Source organism: Ambystoma mexicanum, chromosome 4q (genome assembly GCF_040938575.1).
Source record: "Ambystoma mexicanum isolate Mex_15411 chromosome 4q, UKY_AmexF1_1, whole genome shotgun sequence".
Taxonomy (NCBI): domain Eukaryota; kingdom Metazoa; phylum Chordata; class Amphibia; order Caudata; family Ambystomatidae; genus Ambystoma; species Ambystoma mexicanum.
Window position 1 is genome coordinate 1,128,689,829 of NC_090928.1, and position 18,402 is coordinate 1,128,708,230.

An 18,402-nucleotide genomic window follows, 5' to 3' on the forward strand; every position below is an offset into this window, starting at 1 on the left:
CCTGTATATATCAGTATGTTTGTCTCACTTGAGCCAAAACTAGCTAACTGTTTCAAACCATGATAGTTTAATATTTCTGCCACCCCATGGCTCATTGCAGTTCTTTGCGGTGATGACAGGGCACATGTTGCAGGTGTAGGCTGCATGCCGGCCGGCAACAGGATCGAGGTGAGCTTGGAAGTACCTCTAAAACACACTCGGCCTGCTTGTATTGAACCCTCCATGGCATCATGGCCAATGAAGCACTTGTAGCAGATATTACTAACATTAAGTATTACAGTACATCATGGGCAAAATAAGGAAAGTCTAGGGTCAAGCAGCTTTTGCTTATGGTACAGATTTGATTTAATGTCTGTGGTTAGATGATATTATTAATTTAACACAGAAACTCCACAGGGAAGTTGCTATGTTGCATTGAGCAAATTCATAGACAAAACAAACCATGCCACAATGTAAATATACGTTAGACTGTATCCTTTCTCAGAAAGATGGTCTCTCAAATGCCTTTTAATATAATGTTAGACAAGACACTTTATGAATATACATATGAACAGCTTTAAAGATGTGCATTCAGGTATGTTGTTTAAGTCATATAATGATGATAATGATGTGTTTTTTATATAGCGCCTTAATCAAAAAATCCGCTTTACAGAGCACATATTTACATACAATATCACCCGACCGAAATTGCTACTCATTTATCGACCTCGGAAGGATGAAAGGCTGAGTTGCCTTGCCGGGATTCGAGCCTGCGACCTGCAGATCTCGCTCGGATCGCAGCAGCGAGCGATGAACCCGCTGAGCTTTCTTAGCGGCATAAAAACATGAAAAACATATACTTTGCAAGTAGACGGAACATGAAATAACAGATATTATACACATCCAATATTTACCTTTAGAAAGGTCTGCTTGATAGCCTCAAGGATATTTTCCCTGCATGACAGGAGCTGCTTCAGTGCAGAATTACACTGCTGCCTCTGCACGTCACAAAACTCATCCAAAGAGTAAGTGTGAAATCCATCGAGCTAATCATAACAGGACAGAGAAGAGAATAACTAAACAAACAGTCTTTTATTATTTAAGAGTGACATAATGAATGCAATGACTTTAGAACTGACATATCAACTGCAACGTTATGTTTGTACTTGTAGCCTTAGAGATCAGACAGCCAATGTATGCAACATGTATTCGACACCCACTACATCTGAAGAAGGGTGTAGTGTGATTCATGTTATAATGCCAATGTAAGAACACCACCAGCAAACAATGCAAGCCATAGCATTCCTTTATCTTGTTTAAGGTGACACCGCCCACCTCCATCTAAACCCTTGCCCCTTACAGCTTTGTAAAGAGGGTGCAAGAGAATGGTGCAGTTGCACCTTTTGCCAATGGTATTCACACAGCAGCAACATGTACTGTGTTATCTCCTCTGTAATCATGTTATTGGTCAGAAACAACACTCACTGCCAACGAAATACCGAATTCATTAGTGTGATGACACGTGACACTGTTACAACCAATCCACGTTCAGATCAAGTAATTTCATGTTTGTTTGGGAAGATTCAAAATGGTTGGGTTATTATGACATAGCTCAAACGTAAGAGCATTCTTTAGGGAGTTTTGCAGCTGTGGCTTTTGTTGGCCCATAAGATGCCCAGGGAGATGCATGGGTGTGTGAGCAGGGCGTGTTGCACTCACACACATTTTTCCAGTGAGTACTCGAGAATTGGGGTGCCACAATATACTGCTGCTGGAGTTCATGGTGTGCTACAGAAGGTGTAAAGGAAAATAGTCTACATTATTGGTGCACACACATGTATCCCCACTCACAGGGACTCACCTTGTGGAGTAAGCAACAACAAACAAGAACACATCAACCACATACACACTAACAGAGGAGAATCGCACCAAATCCCTACACACTCTTGGGAGTTGGCTCACAACTGTCTGGGGCAGCCTTTTGCGCGAACCAATGATTGTGGCAACACCAAACACACACAAATACAGAGGGATACCTCATCACACTCAGGAGCAGCCACAATACATGACCTAGAGTACCTTCAATAACTCATTACACTCCAAGCAGATCACACACACACACACACCTACCCACTTACAAGGGAGTAGACCCCTGCTAGCAGGAGCAGGCCCTTGCAAACATATTTATGGAGGAGCAGCCCACCACTCTCAGGAAGAATATACATAATCACTTTCCCACCTGAGATGCAATCCACAGTGCAAACTCATAAGGGGGATATACCACCACATTCTGCAACCGCTCCACCAACCACCCATCTACAGGTATGAGGAAGCATCCCCTACATGATATACAGTAGTTTCCTCGAAACTAAATGGAGAGTAGTAATTCTGGTCAACCTAATTTGGATACATTGGGCCTCATTACGAGTAGGGCGGTAGGGGATACTGGGCACCGGTAAGGAGACCGGTGCCCGTAATCCCTTACCGCCCTACTATGAGTTCCCTTAGCGCGTCCCTCCTTTAAAGCCTGGTCTGACCAGGCGCTATGGACGGGACCCGTTAAGGGACTTTAGAGCTAATAACGGTACCGCAATTTGCGGTACCGTTATTAGCTACTTCCCCCTTCCCATTGAGCCCTATTAGCTACTTCCCCCTTCCCATTGAGCCCTATGGGGGCTCGAATGAGGAATGTTTTTTTCAATGGGGACTTACCGGTTCCGCAAAGGTCAGACTACACCGGTAAGTCCCCATTGAACGAGACCAGTGCTTGTACCGTTATTGGAGGCAGTCATGGCGCAAATAGCGCCAGGACTACCTCCAATCTCGGAATGAGGCCCATTGGGCCTCATTACGACCCAGGCGGAAAACCATGGTGCTAATAGCACCATGGTCCATGCCGGTAACTTACCGACTCCGCCATGGAGAAAGGGGGAATTACCACCCCATTACAAGGTTGGTGGGGCGGTAATTCCCCCTTCCTCCATGGCCCTTCCCCATTCCAATTTTTGCCCCATAGGGCTCAATGGGAATGGGGAAGGCGCCAAGTACAGTACCGCAAATTGCGGTACCGTACTTAGCACCAAGGTCCCTTTGCGGGTCCCTACTTTAACGGCTGGTGTAGACCAGCCGTTAAGGTCGGGTCCCGCAAAGGGACCTCGTAATAAGGCACTAATGGGTTAACGGCGCTGCAGCCTTTTACGGCCCTAAGTGTCATTTTGCTTTTTAGCTTTTGCAAACTCAATCGCATATGGAGAAAAATCTAGGCTGTCAATACTTGAAATGAACATTATGCCCAGAATGTTCACAGTTCGTCTTTAAGCCCAACGTAAGTAAAGGCAAAGCAAATAGTTGGTTAATATGAGGAGATTAGATAAGAGACTATGGGTCTCATTACGAGTTAGCCTGTGCGAATTTATCGGTGCCGGTAAAACCGTACCAGCACCGTTTTCCGGACCGGCTAACTGAGTTATGTGGCCGTGTGGTGTTGCACCCGCCAGGTCTGACATGGCGGGCGTAACACCACCGGCTGCACACAGACGTGGAAACACCGGCACCATTACGACATGGTGCCGGTGTTTCCACTTCCCAATTCCTGTGGAGTCCTATAGGACTCCACGGGAATGGGGAGTAACAGAATGTCGGCTCCGGAATTACCGGGTGTAATGCCTCGGTGATTCTGGCAAGTCTGGAGACGGTAAATCCCCACAAGTCCAGCGGCAGCCTGTCGGTTTTACCGGCACGGCTACCGACGGACTCGTAATGAGGCCCTATGACACTCCAGTGTTCACTTTGTTTATATAATGAGCCAATTCTAAAATATGGAGAAAGCCAACAAGAACAGAATGGGAAAAATGCACCATGATAATGCAGACAAGGACTTACTGTTAGAGGTCATGTGACACTAGAGCAAGCGTGATTCTCTCCGAAAACGTACAGCCTGATAATTCTGGAGGCACACAGAATATCGTGAACTCCTGACGAGCAGATACATGTGGGCAAACGTGTACAATGTATCTGTTTGGGATGAAATTGTTTGTCAGACAGAACATGATTTATTTTCGCTTTCTTTGCTACTCTCAAAAAACCAGCTAGATAACACTCTATGGGCCTCATCACGAGTTGGGCGTTATCCTGGCAGTATTCCCGCTGGGATACCGCTGTGCGAATAGCTCTACCGCCAACGGGTCCGGAGACATCACGGGTTTGGCAGAACAGGAATTCCCCATTCCCCAATGGGCTCAATGGGGAATTTTCAGGGCGACCACTGTCGGCGGTATTACTGTGCGGTATTTGCGACAGAAATCAGCAAATTTGTGGCTGATTTACCCCCAGCACAGAGCTGGGGGTAAATCCTGTCAAACCCGTGATTTGGAGAACCTTAAATGCAGCAGTAATAGTGTTCCGCCGCATTTAAGGGTTACCGCCAAACTCGTGATGACCCCGTATGAATGACTAGTAATACTATATAGCTCACAATTCAAGAGCAAAAGGAAACTAAATGGATATAATATGTGCGCGGTTACTGAAGGGAGGCATTTATGATCAATGAAAAAAGCTTAGAAAAGAGAAACCGTTATTTTAGGAGCAATGCTTTTTCAGTGGTATTTATTATCAAAGGAATTTTTGGGGCACTGTAATGACAAAGAGCCAAGGGCAGTTATGTTATTTTTGTCAGGTTAGGTCTTGACTGTTCACTGGTGTTTGGAATACACAAGTTGTGGTACAAGTTTGGACACAGCACATTTCACATCCTTTTTAAAAAAAAAATCTTTTTGAGTTATATAATTTTTCCTTATAAGAAAAAGAAAAAAGAGTTCGGACGCATATCCAGAAAGAGAACATTAACCAACGAAAAAACGATCAGTGGTGTAAACAGTCTTTTTCCCTCATTGTATTAACATATACCATTCGCATCCATGCCAACCCATCCCTATATTACCGATCTGTGAAGTCCTCCCCATTTTAGTGAATTTGTTGGGGCAGCCGTGAGAACGGTACATTTGCTCTTCCACCGACATACAGTAGTCCAAGGGCCTCATCACGAGATGGGCGGTATTACCGCCGGAATACCGCCTGGGCTAATAGCATTACTGCCACCCGGTCCAGCACTATTAGCGCCGGATCAAGGGTTGGGCGGTAATGGGTATTCCCCATTGCCTATTGGGTCCATTGGACCCAATGGGGCATTTTCAGCGCAATTAGCACACAGTGATAGCGCGAAAATGGGCGTTAAATTGGTGCATTTACCCCCAGCTTGTAGCTGCCAGACTCCTGATTGTGCGGACCCTTCAATGCGATGGTAATAGCATTACCGCCGCATTTAAGGGCTACCACCCAACTCGTGATGAGGCCCCAAGTCCTGTATTCATGTACAAGCCTTGGCGGTTCTGGGGCTCCCCATTTCATGGCTAGATCGTATTGAGCAGCAATCATGGCGTTGGATATAAAGAGATTTTGATATCTAGTGCAGTCAGTCTCTCCCAATACCTGCAGTAAAACAAACTTTTGATCATCTGAAATGGGGTGAGAGAGCGCCCCAGATGTTCATCGTTGGACCTCCATTCAAAATCTACGAACCTTCGGGCATTGCCAAAGTATGCGGTAGTAAGAGCCTAATGTGTTACCGCAGCGTAAACAGCCCAAGTCAGGGGTGCAGCCGCATGTGGACAGTACTTCCTTAGAATAATAGACCTGTTAAGGACTTTCAAGAGAATCAATCGTGAATGGGCAGAAACTGTAATTTCCCGCTGGGACATTAGGACTTCCAGCCAATCTTCGTCGTCGATGTGTCCTACATGTGTCCGACATCTACTTCCCATTGTGATATAAGTGACAAGGGAGAGTGTGGGGTTAAATTTAACATCACCGGATACAGAGCAGAAATAACTTGTTGGGGGGACGAATTCAGTATAGTGGTTGGCTTCCAGTGGGGTATGTTCCAGGCAGTCATACGTGCAACGGAATTAAGTCCAGAGGTCATGACGGAAACAGATGTAATGGTATCTGTCAACAGTAGTCGGAAATGCAGTTGCATGTCTTGGAACGTTTCAAGTTGCCCCTCAGTCAGCATATCCCCCAAAATCCGAATCCCCTTTGCCCGCCACCTCCCCGCGAAAGTCATTCTACATATCTCGGGTAGCTACTGATTATTCCACATGGGGGCGACAAGGGTCACCACCCCAACAAACACAATCAGTTTAGTTGTGGACCTGACAACCTGAACTCGAAGCAAGTGCCAGTCCTCAGGTTCCATCTCCACTGTGCAGTATGAAAAGGGGGACAGCCTGACCCAGTGTAAGGAACTCATGGTGGCAAAAGTGAAGACAGACGCAAGCGGTACACAGTTCAAGGGTGTTTATTGATCTTCAATGGGTTGGTAAAACGCCTATCTAACCCTAAGTCTAAAGATGGGAGCACGCTACGACCATCCAAGTAAACATAACACAGTCCTAGTGGAGCTTTGTCAAAATAAAAAGAGCCTATATTAATAAACCTATTGACAATCCTTACTTCTAAATACAAATGGTGTGGGAAAATGATGTTTGAAAAAGAAATAGTGTTCATGAAATAATAGGTAAGCTCCCCCATCCCCACGTTTAAGCACGGGACAAGGCGGCACACTCGAGCTTTGAACACCCTCTGGCTTTTATGGCTCGAGGATGTAGTTCAGGACACAAGTCCGGGCTTTCTGCGAAAAAGCCCTATCCCCAAAAGAAAGTCTCTTATTCACAGGATGCCTGGACACATACAAAACAAAGTTCCTTCTCTTCTTCAGGTTTTCTTTCAAGTTCACACGTTTAAGGGTTCACGGTTTCTAATGGGTCTCCTTCAGCGGGGCTCGGACCACAGCTCTGCCTCAGTAGGGCTCGGACCCTCTCAAACACAAGTTCCCAATAGGTCTCCCTCAACTGGGCTCAGACCTGTCGTTCACACTCCTCCTTTATACGTAGTTCGCTGTTCACTATAGGCCTCCCTTAGCCGGGCTTGGGCCTTTTATTCACAAGTTCACAGATCTCCCTAAGCCGGGCTCGGACCGGTTGTTCACAATCCCTTCTTCCTTAGTTAATCAAAGACTTTCGACTGTACAAGGCCTTTGCTTAACCTCTGCATGACCACGTCAATGCTTTTCACATTCATTCCTTTTCTGATACAATACACCAAAAAGAGAAACCATCGACTGGGCACACTCGTAGTGCCAGACCGCTCTTGTTTTATCCCTTTGACACTTGCACACACCATGTTTCTTTCTTTCTCGGAAGCTCACTGGTTGCCGTTCTTCTGTATTTCGCCTCCATTCAGGGCGTCGGCAGCAGCTTGCAGCCTGCCTTCTCCCGGCTTTCCTGGAGATATGTCTCCCTAGCCATGCCACAGGCTTCTCTCCAGCGCTGAGTCAGCGTCTCGGATCCCCGTCCCCCTCCGGTCTCTCAAGGCTACTTTCTGCACTCTGGCTTTCCGGGTCCTCTCTGTGCTATTGACTTTTCCCCAAATAAATCTTTGGGTTCTCCGACCCCTCCTTAATGTTCACACACAAGGGTCTCCTTCAGCCAGGCTCTGATCCCTCTCAGTTTTCAAAAAAGAAATGGTTTTGGACTTCCAGTCCTAGAATGCACTTCCTCGTATTTTGCTCCCCAAAACGGCATTCTCATAGTTTGGGAGCAGCAGGAGCACAAGGGGATGTTTGACTGAGGTCAGGGTCCTACCACGTGCCCCCAGAGGCCTGGGTTCTCTGGTTTCACCCAGGGGAGGAGCTCTGATGCGAGTGCCGCCAGGCAACCCCAGCTTCCCCTGGTTGGGCTCCCTGGAGGCACAGCTTCCACTCCACACTACAACCTCCCCTGCACGTACAGGTCCAGTGTCTGGGCAGTTCTTCCTCCTCCAGGCCTTCCAGGTACTCTCCAGCTCGACTCGTCTAACTCTGGCTTCTCTGCACCTTCCAGCATCCCCAGCTCACTCAAAGTGTGTCTGTGTGCTCTGTCTTTTATACTTTCTGGGAGATTGAAGAGGTTTTAGGTGGGAATGTTTGAGTAAGGTGGCCTGGCCTCATTATCGGGACAAAATAGAGATTGCCCATAGGAAAACATGGTACATTGGTTCCTATGGGCAATCTTCGTAGCTCTGTTCCTTTTCTTCCTCGTTGCAGTGGTTTTTCGAAATTGGGGAGGGGGAAACAGGGTAAGATTCACAATATTCTGCTAGGGTTGGGATAGAATAGGATGTTTGGTAATTAGGGAAAAGGGAATACTGTGTCTCACCCGTGGGCATCCCACCCCCAATTCCGAAGGTCTCTCCAGCCAGGTGACCCTCCCGCACTGGTGCAACCCCAGGGTCTTGACCCAAAAGCGATGGCTGTGCCCTGGCCACCTGAGCAGATGATCCAGGGGAAGAATAAGTGAGAATACCCCTGGGTTCTCACACCCAGCCAGTATCATTCGAGTCTCATATGTGGGCAGGAGGGGTTGCTGTGCAGCCATCCATTGGCCACTGCCAACTGTGACGCCCAATAGTACTTCTGGACATCAGGAAGACCAATTCTGCCCTCCCATACCAAGTGACAAAGGGTTCGAAGGGCCATCCTGGGTTGGGACCAGCCCCACAGTTTAATATATGATATATTATAGGTTATTTATAACACGCTTAATACCCAGTGGTTTCTAAGCGTGCACCTGGGGATCGAACCTCTGGTGCTCCGTGTCATATTGCTTCCAAGACGCGCACATTGCCCCTGAGCTATCCTCCCGAGAAGTTTGTTCAATCTTCTGAAACTTACTATCCGAGATCTTAACAGGAGTATTTTGAAGGACATGGACATATACATTTCTGGGGAGGATCATCATTCTGAATAAAGTTACGTGACTGAGTATCGATAGGGGGAGGGCTGCCCAAAACTGATCATAAGCCTGGAACCTTTTAGAAACAGGCGGCAGGTTATGGGCCAAAAAGGATTCTGGGTTCCGGCAGACACAGATGCTGAGGTATGTCAATGGGTCCGTCTTAACCCAGAAGGTACAGAAACGTGGCTGGTCCTCCTTCCTGTACCGGGAGCAGTACCGATTTGTCCCAATTAACTCAGAGCCCACTATATTGCTCGAAGATCTGTAGGATTTCCATGATCCTGGGTTTGGATCAGCAAGGGTCCCACATATATTTAGGAGATTAGGAGATCATTAGCTTAAAGATACACAATGTCTTCAAGACCGGAAAGCCACGCAACTCCTTTCAGAAGTGAATCGCTTCACAGCCATATTGATAGTGGTTCAATAGCTAGAGTTAAAAGCAGTGGAGAAACCCCAACACGTTGCACATTCAAATGGGAAGTAGCGCAAGGTCACCCCATTAACCCAGCCAGCGGTCACCAGCTGCTTATTTAGCGGCTTGATCCATTGGAGAAAGATCAGCAGAATTCCATGTCTTCCATAACTAGCCCAAAAAGACCCCCAGTAAACCATGTCAAACGCTTTCTTGTAGTACATTTTTACAATTGCAAGCATATCTGCAATAGACCCCGCCTTATCTAGAGCTACATGGAGTCGCTAAATATTCATGCAGGAGGAACAGTATGGCAAGAAAACTCATTGATCCGAAAGGATCCATGAGGGGAGCACCGTTATCAGCCTTCTAGATCAGATCCTTAAACAGAAAGAAGAACAGATTTTGGAAGTTTCAGGTTGGTGGTGAAAAAAACGCTCAGGCTATAGTATCTTGTGCAGATGATTCACATGGTTGTTCAGATGGTTGGTTGTCCAACACATTGCTTCTAGAACTGTCAAAATTAGCACCGGTGAGAACCCTCTCCTGTCAGGCCAGGGTGGTGCAGCCACTACCCTATATTCCCCCTGGGGGCAGTGAAACGTGGGAGGATCTGTGTCTGGCAGGGGAAGACATTTCCCCTGGGGATAACGACACATCTCACACCCTTCTCCCATTACATGCCCCATTTCCCCTATGCAGAACATATCCCTGACTTCAAACATACTATACTGTGACTGTAGCATCATCCCTGGTACTAAGACGAGTAAGAGCTGAGGAGGTATGAAGATCTCATCCTGGAAATCAACTAGAGACACTGAACCTCGCTTTCAACCAGTGAGTCCTATAAAAGATTGCCATCCACTTGGCCCAGCCAGAAGTCGAAAGGCAGCAGAAGGAGCACTGGTCAAGACTGGAGAGAGAAAGACTGGGCTTGACTTCTGGTCATTGCAGTTGTTTTGGTTCAGCATATAGTGGCAGTTGGAGAATCAATGCACAGCATTCACCTGCAATGGTGACAGTGATTAGGATGGAAATTACCACAGGCATGTAAAATCATGGAGCACTGAACTGAGAAATGTAGGAATTATTAGGTAGCAGGTCTGCTGACAAAAGCCTCAACAAACACAGCACTCAAGGTCCAAACTGCAGAACAACAGTTTTCTTGTGATCTCTTGACACTTTACGGGAAGGGTGCCAAAACAGCCTTAAGGGCGTGCTGGTGAATATAATATTTATCCTCTGTGTACCAGAGGCCTGTGTATAGGGTGGTTTCTATAAAGTATGTCTCCAGTGCTTTTCTGCTTTTTTCATAATTCCTACTTGTGCCACAGCGTCAGTATAAATTAGTGTTAACAGTTCCATCCCCTAACCATCTATTTACTGGTAGAGAACCCTCTGCAGGTACTGGAGCATCAATGTGTTGTGGTTGCACTATTGTTGTATCTCTTTTTTATTTTTTCTATTTTATTTATTTTATTGTGACATGTTTAAAAAGTAACCTTTCACAAAATTAAAATTTGCATGTATATACAAACACCTCTAAGATATTAAATACAATCATGTAATCACAGCTTATACATAAAGTCTGATCCCACTATTAGATAATTCATCAATCGACTAAATTCATCAGATGCACAATCATAAGTGTCACAAAAGTGAGAATAGTAAAAACAAAAGAAAATTAATTAATCTCCATAAAATCATCATAACATTCTATTACAATGAACTGAGGGTCAAAGCTCTACAATCATATCATGCTGAGATGACTTAAGAATCTCAAGGTTGCAATTATGATTGATATAGAGGAACCCATTACAATTATTTGCCAAAATACATATTCGTCATACAGTCTAAAATCTCTTCGAGATCTTGACAAAAAATAGTTGCTGCATCCCCACCAGGTCTGGACACTGGCAACGTAAATGTTTTAAGGATTCTATGGACTCGGGCATGTTACAGAAACTACACACCACACTTGAGGATTTATCTTTATTTCTAAGATTTGAAATTTCTTGTGTCAAAATTAAGTTAATTCTTAAATGTAGAATTTGCTGCCTCCAGTACATATTAGGAAGTCTTTTTAGGTATGAGGGTAAACATACCTTTCCGAGTCAGAAGGAAGACAAAGACTCTCAGATGACATTGTCGGGATGGTTTATTCAAATTATAAGCTTCAAAGTCTAACTTTCCCTATCAGTATGGGAGTTCCCTACCTAAAAAACAAACTAAGTTACTTGTCAGTTAGAATTGGAAGTCTAAAAATAAAGAAGCCCTCCGTCAAAACTATCCTAAGTGACCCTACCACTATTTAAACTAATGTAAGCACTATTTAAACTAATTTAAGCTTGGGGAATTACTCCCTTCCCCTTAGACACTGGTAGGATCACTCTGTCCCTTAATATATGACTTTCAAATACCTTCTTGTTATTTCCTTGATCAGTCTCTGTAATTCTTTCAACAGGCTTAAGAAGTATCTTTTCCCTCCTGGGGCCTCTTTTGTATTTGTATTTTGTTTATTTGTATAGCGCAAAACCAGGCCCGGAGGCTACTGGGCGCATATCTTCAATCAATGGTTACAACATTACAAGGGACAAAGTACAAAGCATAGGAATCCAAAAAACAGTGCAGATTAGTCAGGCGTGCATAACAAAAACTGGGAAGTAGGCTATTCAGTCAGTCATCTGAGGCAGCTAGCCAGTGTTTAGCTTTGAGTTTAAATAGGTTAAGTGATGATAGATGTCTAATATTGAGAGGCACAGAGTTCCAAGGTTTGGCTGCCACGACTGGGAAGCTAACCCGTCCGGCTGTTTGGAACTTAAATCTGGGGATGGAGAGACTCTGGTTGTGGGCAGACCTGAGTGACCGAGGAAGGATATATAGAGTGAACCGTGAAGCTAAGTAGATAGGGGCCTGGTTGTGAATGCATTTGTAGGTAACGGCAAGTGATTTTAGTGAGATCCTTTGGGCGACTGAGAGCCAGTGCAGGTTCTTCCTGGTTTCTGAGATATGTGCTGATCTAGGGATGTTGAGGGCTGCTCTAATAGCGTTGTTTTGAGTGATTTGGAGTTTATTGAGGTTGCCCTGGTTAGTGCCTTGGTACAGTATGTTAGAGTAGTCCAGTTTGGACATAACCAGTGTCCTAGCGAGGGTGATGCAATTCTGCGTAGAAAGGAATGGTCGACAGGCTGTGATCAACTTACATGTGTAAACTGAAGCAGCAGCAACTGCATTGGTTTGTCTATGAAGGGAGAGAGTGGAATCTAGGTAGATTCCCAAGGTTTTTGTGTCTTTGGATACTTTGATGGGGTTGCCATTGATATTGAATGAGCTGAACAGAGGGTTCAATTTGTTGAGTCTTTGTTGTGTGCCTAGAATGAGGAGCTCTGTCTTGTCGTCATTAAGACAGAGCTCATGTTGTGCCATCCAGGCTTGGATGACAAAGTAAATGTAATTTAGTGATTTAGAGTCTACAGAGTAATCGCCTGTAATGGGAATGAGTATCTGGGTGTCATCGGCGTAGTTATTGTAGGTGACACCAAGAGAGTCAAGCACATCAAACAGGGGTTTAGTAAACACATTATAGAGTGTAGGTGATACACATGACCCTTGAGGGATCCCACAGGGGACAGGCGCTGGGTCAGCTGAAGAGGTTGGGGAGAATACTCTCATGTGTCTATTGTCTAGGAATGACTTGATCCAGTTGGTAGCGTTATCAGAAAATTGTGATGCAGACTTCAAGTGTTGACAGAGGATTTGGTGGTTGACCAAGTCGAAGGCAGCAGATAAGTCCAGTAGGAGTAGAAGTGCCAGTTTGCCATTATCTTTTAGGTCCTCAATTTGGGTTTTGAGGTCTAAGAGGGCTGTTTCAGTCCCGTGTATGGGTCTGAAGCCAGATTGTCTTGTGCCTAGAAGACTGTTTGTTTCCAAATAGTTCTGTATCTATAGGTAGGCTGCTCTGTCTAATATTTGTAGGAGAAATGGGACAGTAGTAATGGGCCTGTAGTTGGTTGGAGACTCTGGATCCAGGGTTGTTTTTTTTAGTAGGGGGCCAGGCATCCTTCAGATTGTTAGGGACCCTTCCCGATTGAAATGAGGAATTGATGAAGGTATTTATGAAAGGCACGAGGTCGTGGGCCGATTCCTTAATGATCGGTGCTGGACAAGCGTCACCTTGACAATTCGAAGGTTTTAAGGTACTAATGATTTTTTCAACCTCACGAGTGGTGAGTGACGTAAAACTGAATGGCTTGTGGGAAAATGGGGTAGTCATTTACGGAGGCATAGTTTTAGTTAGGGGCGAAGTGAGAAGGGTATTTTGTTTGGCATGAATTTTGGATTGCAGGGTGGTGATTTTGTTGAGCAGTGCATTTTGGATGTTATTGCACCAAGTACTGTCTTTGATACGTGTCAGGGACAGGTGAAGGAGATTCTAATTCTTTGAGAATTTTAAATAACTCCTTTGTGTTGGATTCAGCTTGAGATATACGTTGGTTGTACATCTCTTTTTTGGCTTCAAGCATAGCTTCCTTGTAGTTGAGTGAGGTGATGAGAAGGAAGTCTTTATTAGCCATTCTAGGCTTACTTTTCGAAAGGGCTTCGGCCTTCCTCTTTTCCTTGCGCAGAACTCTAAGCTGCAGGGTGAACCATGAGTTCAGTTGGGAACGTTGTTTGGCTTTACGTATTTTAAGTGAGGCTATAGTCTCAATGGCTTTGAGTAGGGTACGATTGAAGGTGTCTACAAGGACGGTAGGGTCCTTGTGCTGTGAGGCACATTTGTTGAGGATAGGGAGAATGAGTGGGAGCAATTTGACTTTGGTAATGTCCTTTTTGTTCCTGGTGGGTATAGCTGGGGCTATGGTAGGTTTGGGATGGAGGTTGGTGGCTGGTAGGTGGAAGGTAATGATGTGATGGCCAGACCAAGCGCAGGCAGAGTTGGATATGATCATAGTATTACAGTTAAGGTCAGATATCCAGTCAAGCGTTCTGCCCATATTATGGGTAGGTGCGAGAATGCGTTGTTGGAAGTCTAAGTTACCAAGGGTGGTGGCAACCTCGGTGGCCATTTGGTCCTTGGGGTTAGAGAGGCCAAGGTTGAAGTCTCCTAATAACAACACCTGAGAGTTAGGCTTAGTGTTGGCAGACAAGATGGATGTAATATCTGTGAATGAGCCTAGTGGACCGGGGGTCTATAGATAAGGTGTATAGTAGCTGTGTTAGTAGGTGAGAGGGATAGTTTCATGGATAGGGATTCTGCCGAGCTAAATTGGGAACTGGTAGTGGTTCTCATGGTGATATCGTCTCTGTGTATAAATGCGACCCCTCCTCCTTTAGACAGGTTAGAGTGGCGGTCATTTCTAGTGATGGAATAGTCGTCGTGTAAGGCTAGGGCAAGAAGAGGGCCGGAGGCAGCATGTAGCCAGGTTTCAGTGATGGCTAAGAAATCGAGGTTTTGGACCGTGATAAGGTCAGCAATGTCAAGAGTGTGGCCCGTAAGGGATCTGGCATTGATGAGTGCTCCCTTGAGCGCTGTGATAGGGGTGTGAGAGGGGGGGGAGGTTGGGTATCATAAGTGTATCAGGTTGCGTATAGGCAGTGGGGCTGCGCTGAATGCAAGGTACACAAGGCAATCTAGATCTCAGTCTGGTATTCCTAGATAGTAATGTACATGGTTGGTTCGGTGTGGGTTTTGTTGCAAAGTGCCTAAGCCACAGAGCCGGGTCATTGAGGTACGGATTAGTTGGGAGATCTGTGCAAAGGTGCATTGTGAGGGAGAGTGTGGGAAGGTGGTTGTTGGCGTGTGTCTTGGCACTGCTAGTGGTGAGAGTAGAGATTGAGTGCACTGCTATGACCAGGTAGGTAAGGTGGAGGCATGCAGAAGGCCACAGCCGCATGACGTGACCTGGTGGTTTGAGTCACAGGAAAGGAGAGGTGCCAGGCGCTTAATAGCTGGTGTGGTATTTAACAGGATGATAGTTTGCAAAGGGGGTGTCCACCACAAATGGCCTTAAGTAGAGAACAAAGGGGAGCACCTGGATTCGAAATCTCAGACTAAGGCAGAAAAGCACAGAAGTATCACATTACAATGGGGAGCACCTAGATTTGAAATCTCAGACTAAGGCAGAAATGCACAGAAGTATCACATTACAATGGGGAGCACCTAGATTCGAAATCTCAGACTAAGGCAGAAATTCACAGAAGTATCACATTACAATGGGGAGCACCTAGATTCGAAATCTCATACTAAAGCAGAAATGCACAGAAGTATCACATTACAGTGGGGAGCACCTAGTTTCGAAATCTCAGACTAAGGCAGAAAAGCAAAGAAGTATCACATTACAATGGGGAGCACCTAGATTCGAAATCTCAAGATAGTGCTAAAGGTAATACAGTAGACCCACAGTGTGGCAGGTATGCACAGGAGTAGCACGGTTGAATTAGCAGGCAGTGGGACACACAAATTCAAAAGTGACAGGAATGGGCGAGATGCTGCAGTGCAGCATCTACATGCAGTAATGTCCATTACTACGTATTAGTACAGTTATGCTGTGCCTAGAGTCAGAGAGGTGCGGGTAGCTGGAAGTGTGGTACATTTCAGTTCCAAGTAGATGCAATGCCTAAAGTGCCGTATGGCAGCAAAGGGATAGAGTATTAACATTTATGTGAGAGGAGTGAACTGATGCACATAAGTTCACACATGATGCAAGGCAGGAGGCAATAGCAACAAAGGTAAAGGTATGACTGTAAGTAACGGTAGTCGCTATTAGATTTGCTTTGTCCTGGCCGGATCTCTAGAGAGTTTGCCCAGTAGTAGGGCCGGAGGTTACAATCGATGTAAATTATTACAAAGAGAGGCGGTTAACGGTTTGCACGGGATGTGATATGAAAGTCAGTGTATGGCAAGGCAGGGCCAAGGTCGCGCGGATCAGATGCTTACCAGGTTCCTGTGAGCTGCATCAATCTAGTGCTGGGGAGTTGACTGGAAGGCGTAAGGTGACTTGGAGATTTTGGCGCAGACGAGAGGGGGTGGGCCACGCTATGGTACATGCGCGTAACAGGCGCAGAACAGGCCTTTTCCTCGAGGGCCTTCTCAGAGGAGGGCCGGCTTCCGCCTTCCGGCAGGGGCCTGATGGATAAATTAGAGGCGGTTGCTTAGCAAATGAAGACACAGCCTCATTTTCATGCCGAAAATGATGACGGCCATTTTGTAATCAGGCACATGGCCTTGGAGAATATGGAACAGCTGGTCTCACGCTGCAGGCTTAGGCAGCGCTGTAGATTACCTCCGTACCGCTGATCAGGATAGTCAGCTGGTCGGCTCTATGTGGGTCTTGGCATCTGTTTCTGATATTGTTTGAGGCGGACTCCAGTCCTCAGTGACATTCAGAAGCACAGGTGCATCAGGGCTGATAAGGCTGCTCCTGTTGGAAAGGGGCTCCTGCCAGCTCCTGGGATCCTGCTGAAATGAGGGGGTGGCGAGCGCAGAACAGGTCTTTTGTAGACTTATCACAGGTTTCACTTCCTTCACTGTATTGTTCACTATACACTTTTTATATTCCTGGTAGGAGGGTTGTTTCCTCTTTACTCGAGTATGGTTTACTTCAGCTGGGTCTTTCTCACCTTGTAACTGTGGTACAACTTGTAGCTGTTTCTTTGCTAGGATTTGGATTCTCAAATTATCAACCTCTGTGTTCTCTTTCGAATCTCATCTATTTTCCCAGGGTAAGGCTTGAGTTTTCCAACAAACACACTTTGTATTGGCTTCAGAGTCTTTTCCCTTTTCCCAGGGTATGGTTTTCATGCTGTGCAGTAGCAACTCGGAGCATGTCTCATGCCCAGAATGGAATTACTAATAATTTGTCAGCTCAAATAAAATAAGGAAATCTGGTGACCATACTAAATGCAGCTAAAACACATTCATCAAAGTTTTAATTACACAAAGGCTATATACTTCAATGGACGTCAGCTATAACTTCATCCTACGTGGCAAACAGTAAAGCCTATCGAGGGGAGGGATTGTCTAGGGGAACATATATACCTATAATATATACAAGTGTTAATGACACCATTGGCTGCCCCTTATCTGTTAGGCATGGCTCAGACTACCTCCAAATATGTATACTACTGATTACATAAATAATAATAGTGTATTGGCTTCTGCATCATTGTATAGTATGTCGCTGCATAGCCACTCGTAATTGGTTGACATATTCTCCCAACCTTGGACATTTGGCTCGCTAGCAGCACGTGAACAGGACAAAACCCAGGCGCAGAGAACAGTGTCAGACCACTGCCCACTTTGGTCAATTAGCCTACCATCTCTCATCAGTCAGACCATGAGCCAAGGCTTCTCTTTTGTAGTTGACCTTGCTGGGTGCCCTCTTCTCTGGGATATTGAAGGGAGTCCGGGAACACTGCTATCTTCATCTGAGGCTTAATGAATAGACCTTGTTTTCAAGTAGACCATGAATTTGTCAATTTCGACCAGTTATTTTACTGCTATTTGATTTGATTATGCTGGGCCTCTAGAGACCTGATTGCTCTGTCTTACTTGTGCTTTCTGCACTCTTGATTGTCCAATACTTGGGCACTTTCAGATGTTTTCACTTCTGCTTAATCTAAGAGAAATGTGTCCTCCATTCATAGTTTATCCTGAACTCCCTTTGTTCTTTCCAATTATGTCTTGCTGAGTCATCCTTAGTAAAACAGATATTCTTTGTTTCTTGCATGAAGCAGTTTTCTGCAGAGTTTCTGATCTGCAGCTCAGGTTTGTCTCTGAGGTTTTATTGACACGACCCGACGTTCCTCTTTTCATCATGGCCACTTTCCTCACGTTATAGTTTCTATTGCAGCAAGCTTCGATGTAACTCAGCTACCTATCCGTCACAAGAGAATAAATCAAGAACACAACTAAATCTGACTATGTAAGTTTCAACCAAAGATTTGTTGGTCAAGCGCGACTCACCGGCACAACACAATTAGCTATTTTGCATTTCTGTATATATACACATTTGTTGGGCTTAATCTTACTTGTCTTCTTGGCATAGATGATTTCTTTGTTACTTGGATTACACCTTTATTCTTTAAGTATTCTTATTTTGCTTCTGTGTGTCATCGTGGCGTCCCTTTATGACGTCACTTTACTCTCATCTGTTTGCACCTACAGCTCTTAAAGGT

General features: G+C 45.3%; 1 protein-coding gene across 1 annotated transcript in view; it reads right to left on the reverse strand.

The window, feature by feature from the left end:
- The window catches only part of DNAH14 (dynein axonemal heavy chain 14), a 2,000,441-nt gene that overhangs the window by 1,703,778 nt on the left and 278,261 nt on the right, over nucleotides 1–18,402 (reverse strand). The window contains exon 10 of the mRNA XM_069608705.1: nucleotides 894–1,025. Coding sequence (XP_069464806.1) covers nucleotides 894–1,025 — 132 coding nt within the window. The remainder of the gene's footprint in view (nucleotides 1–893; nucleotides 1,026–18,402) is intronic.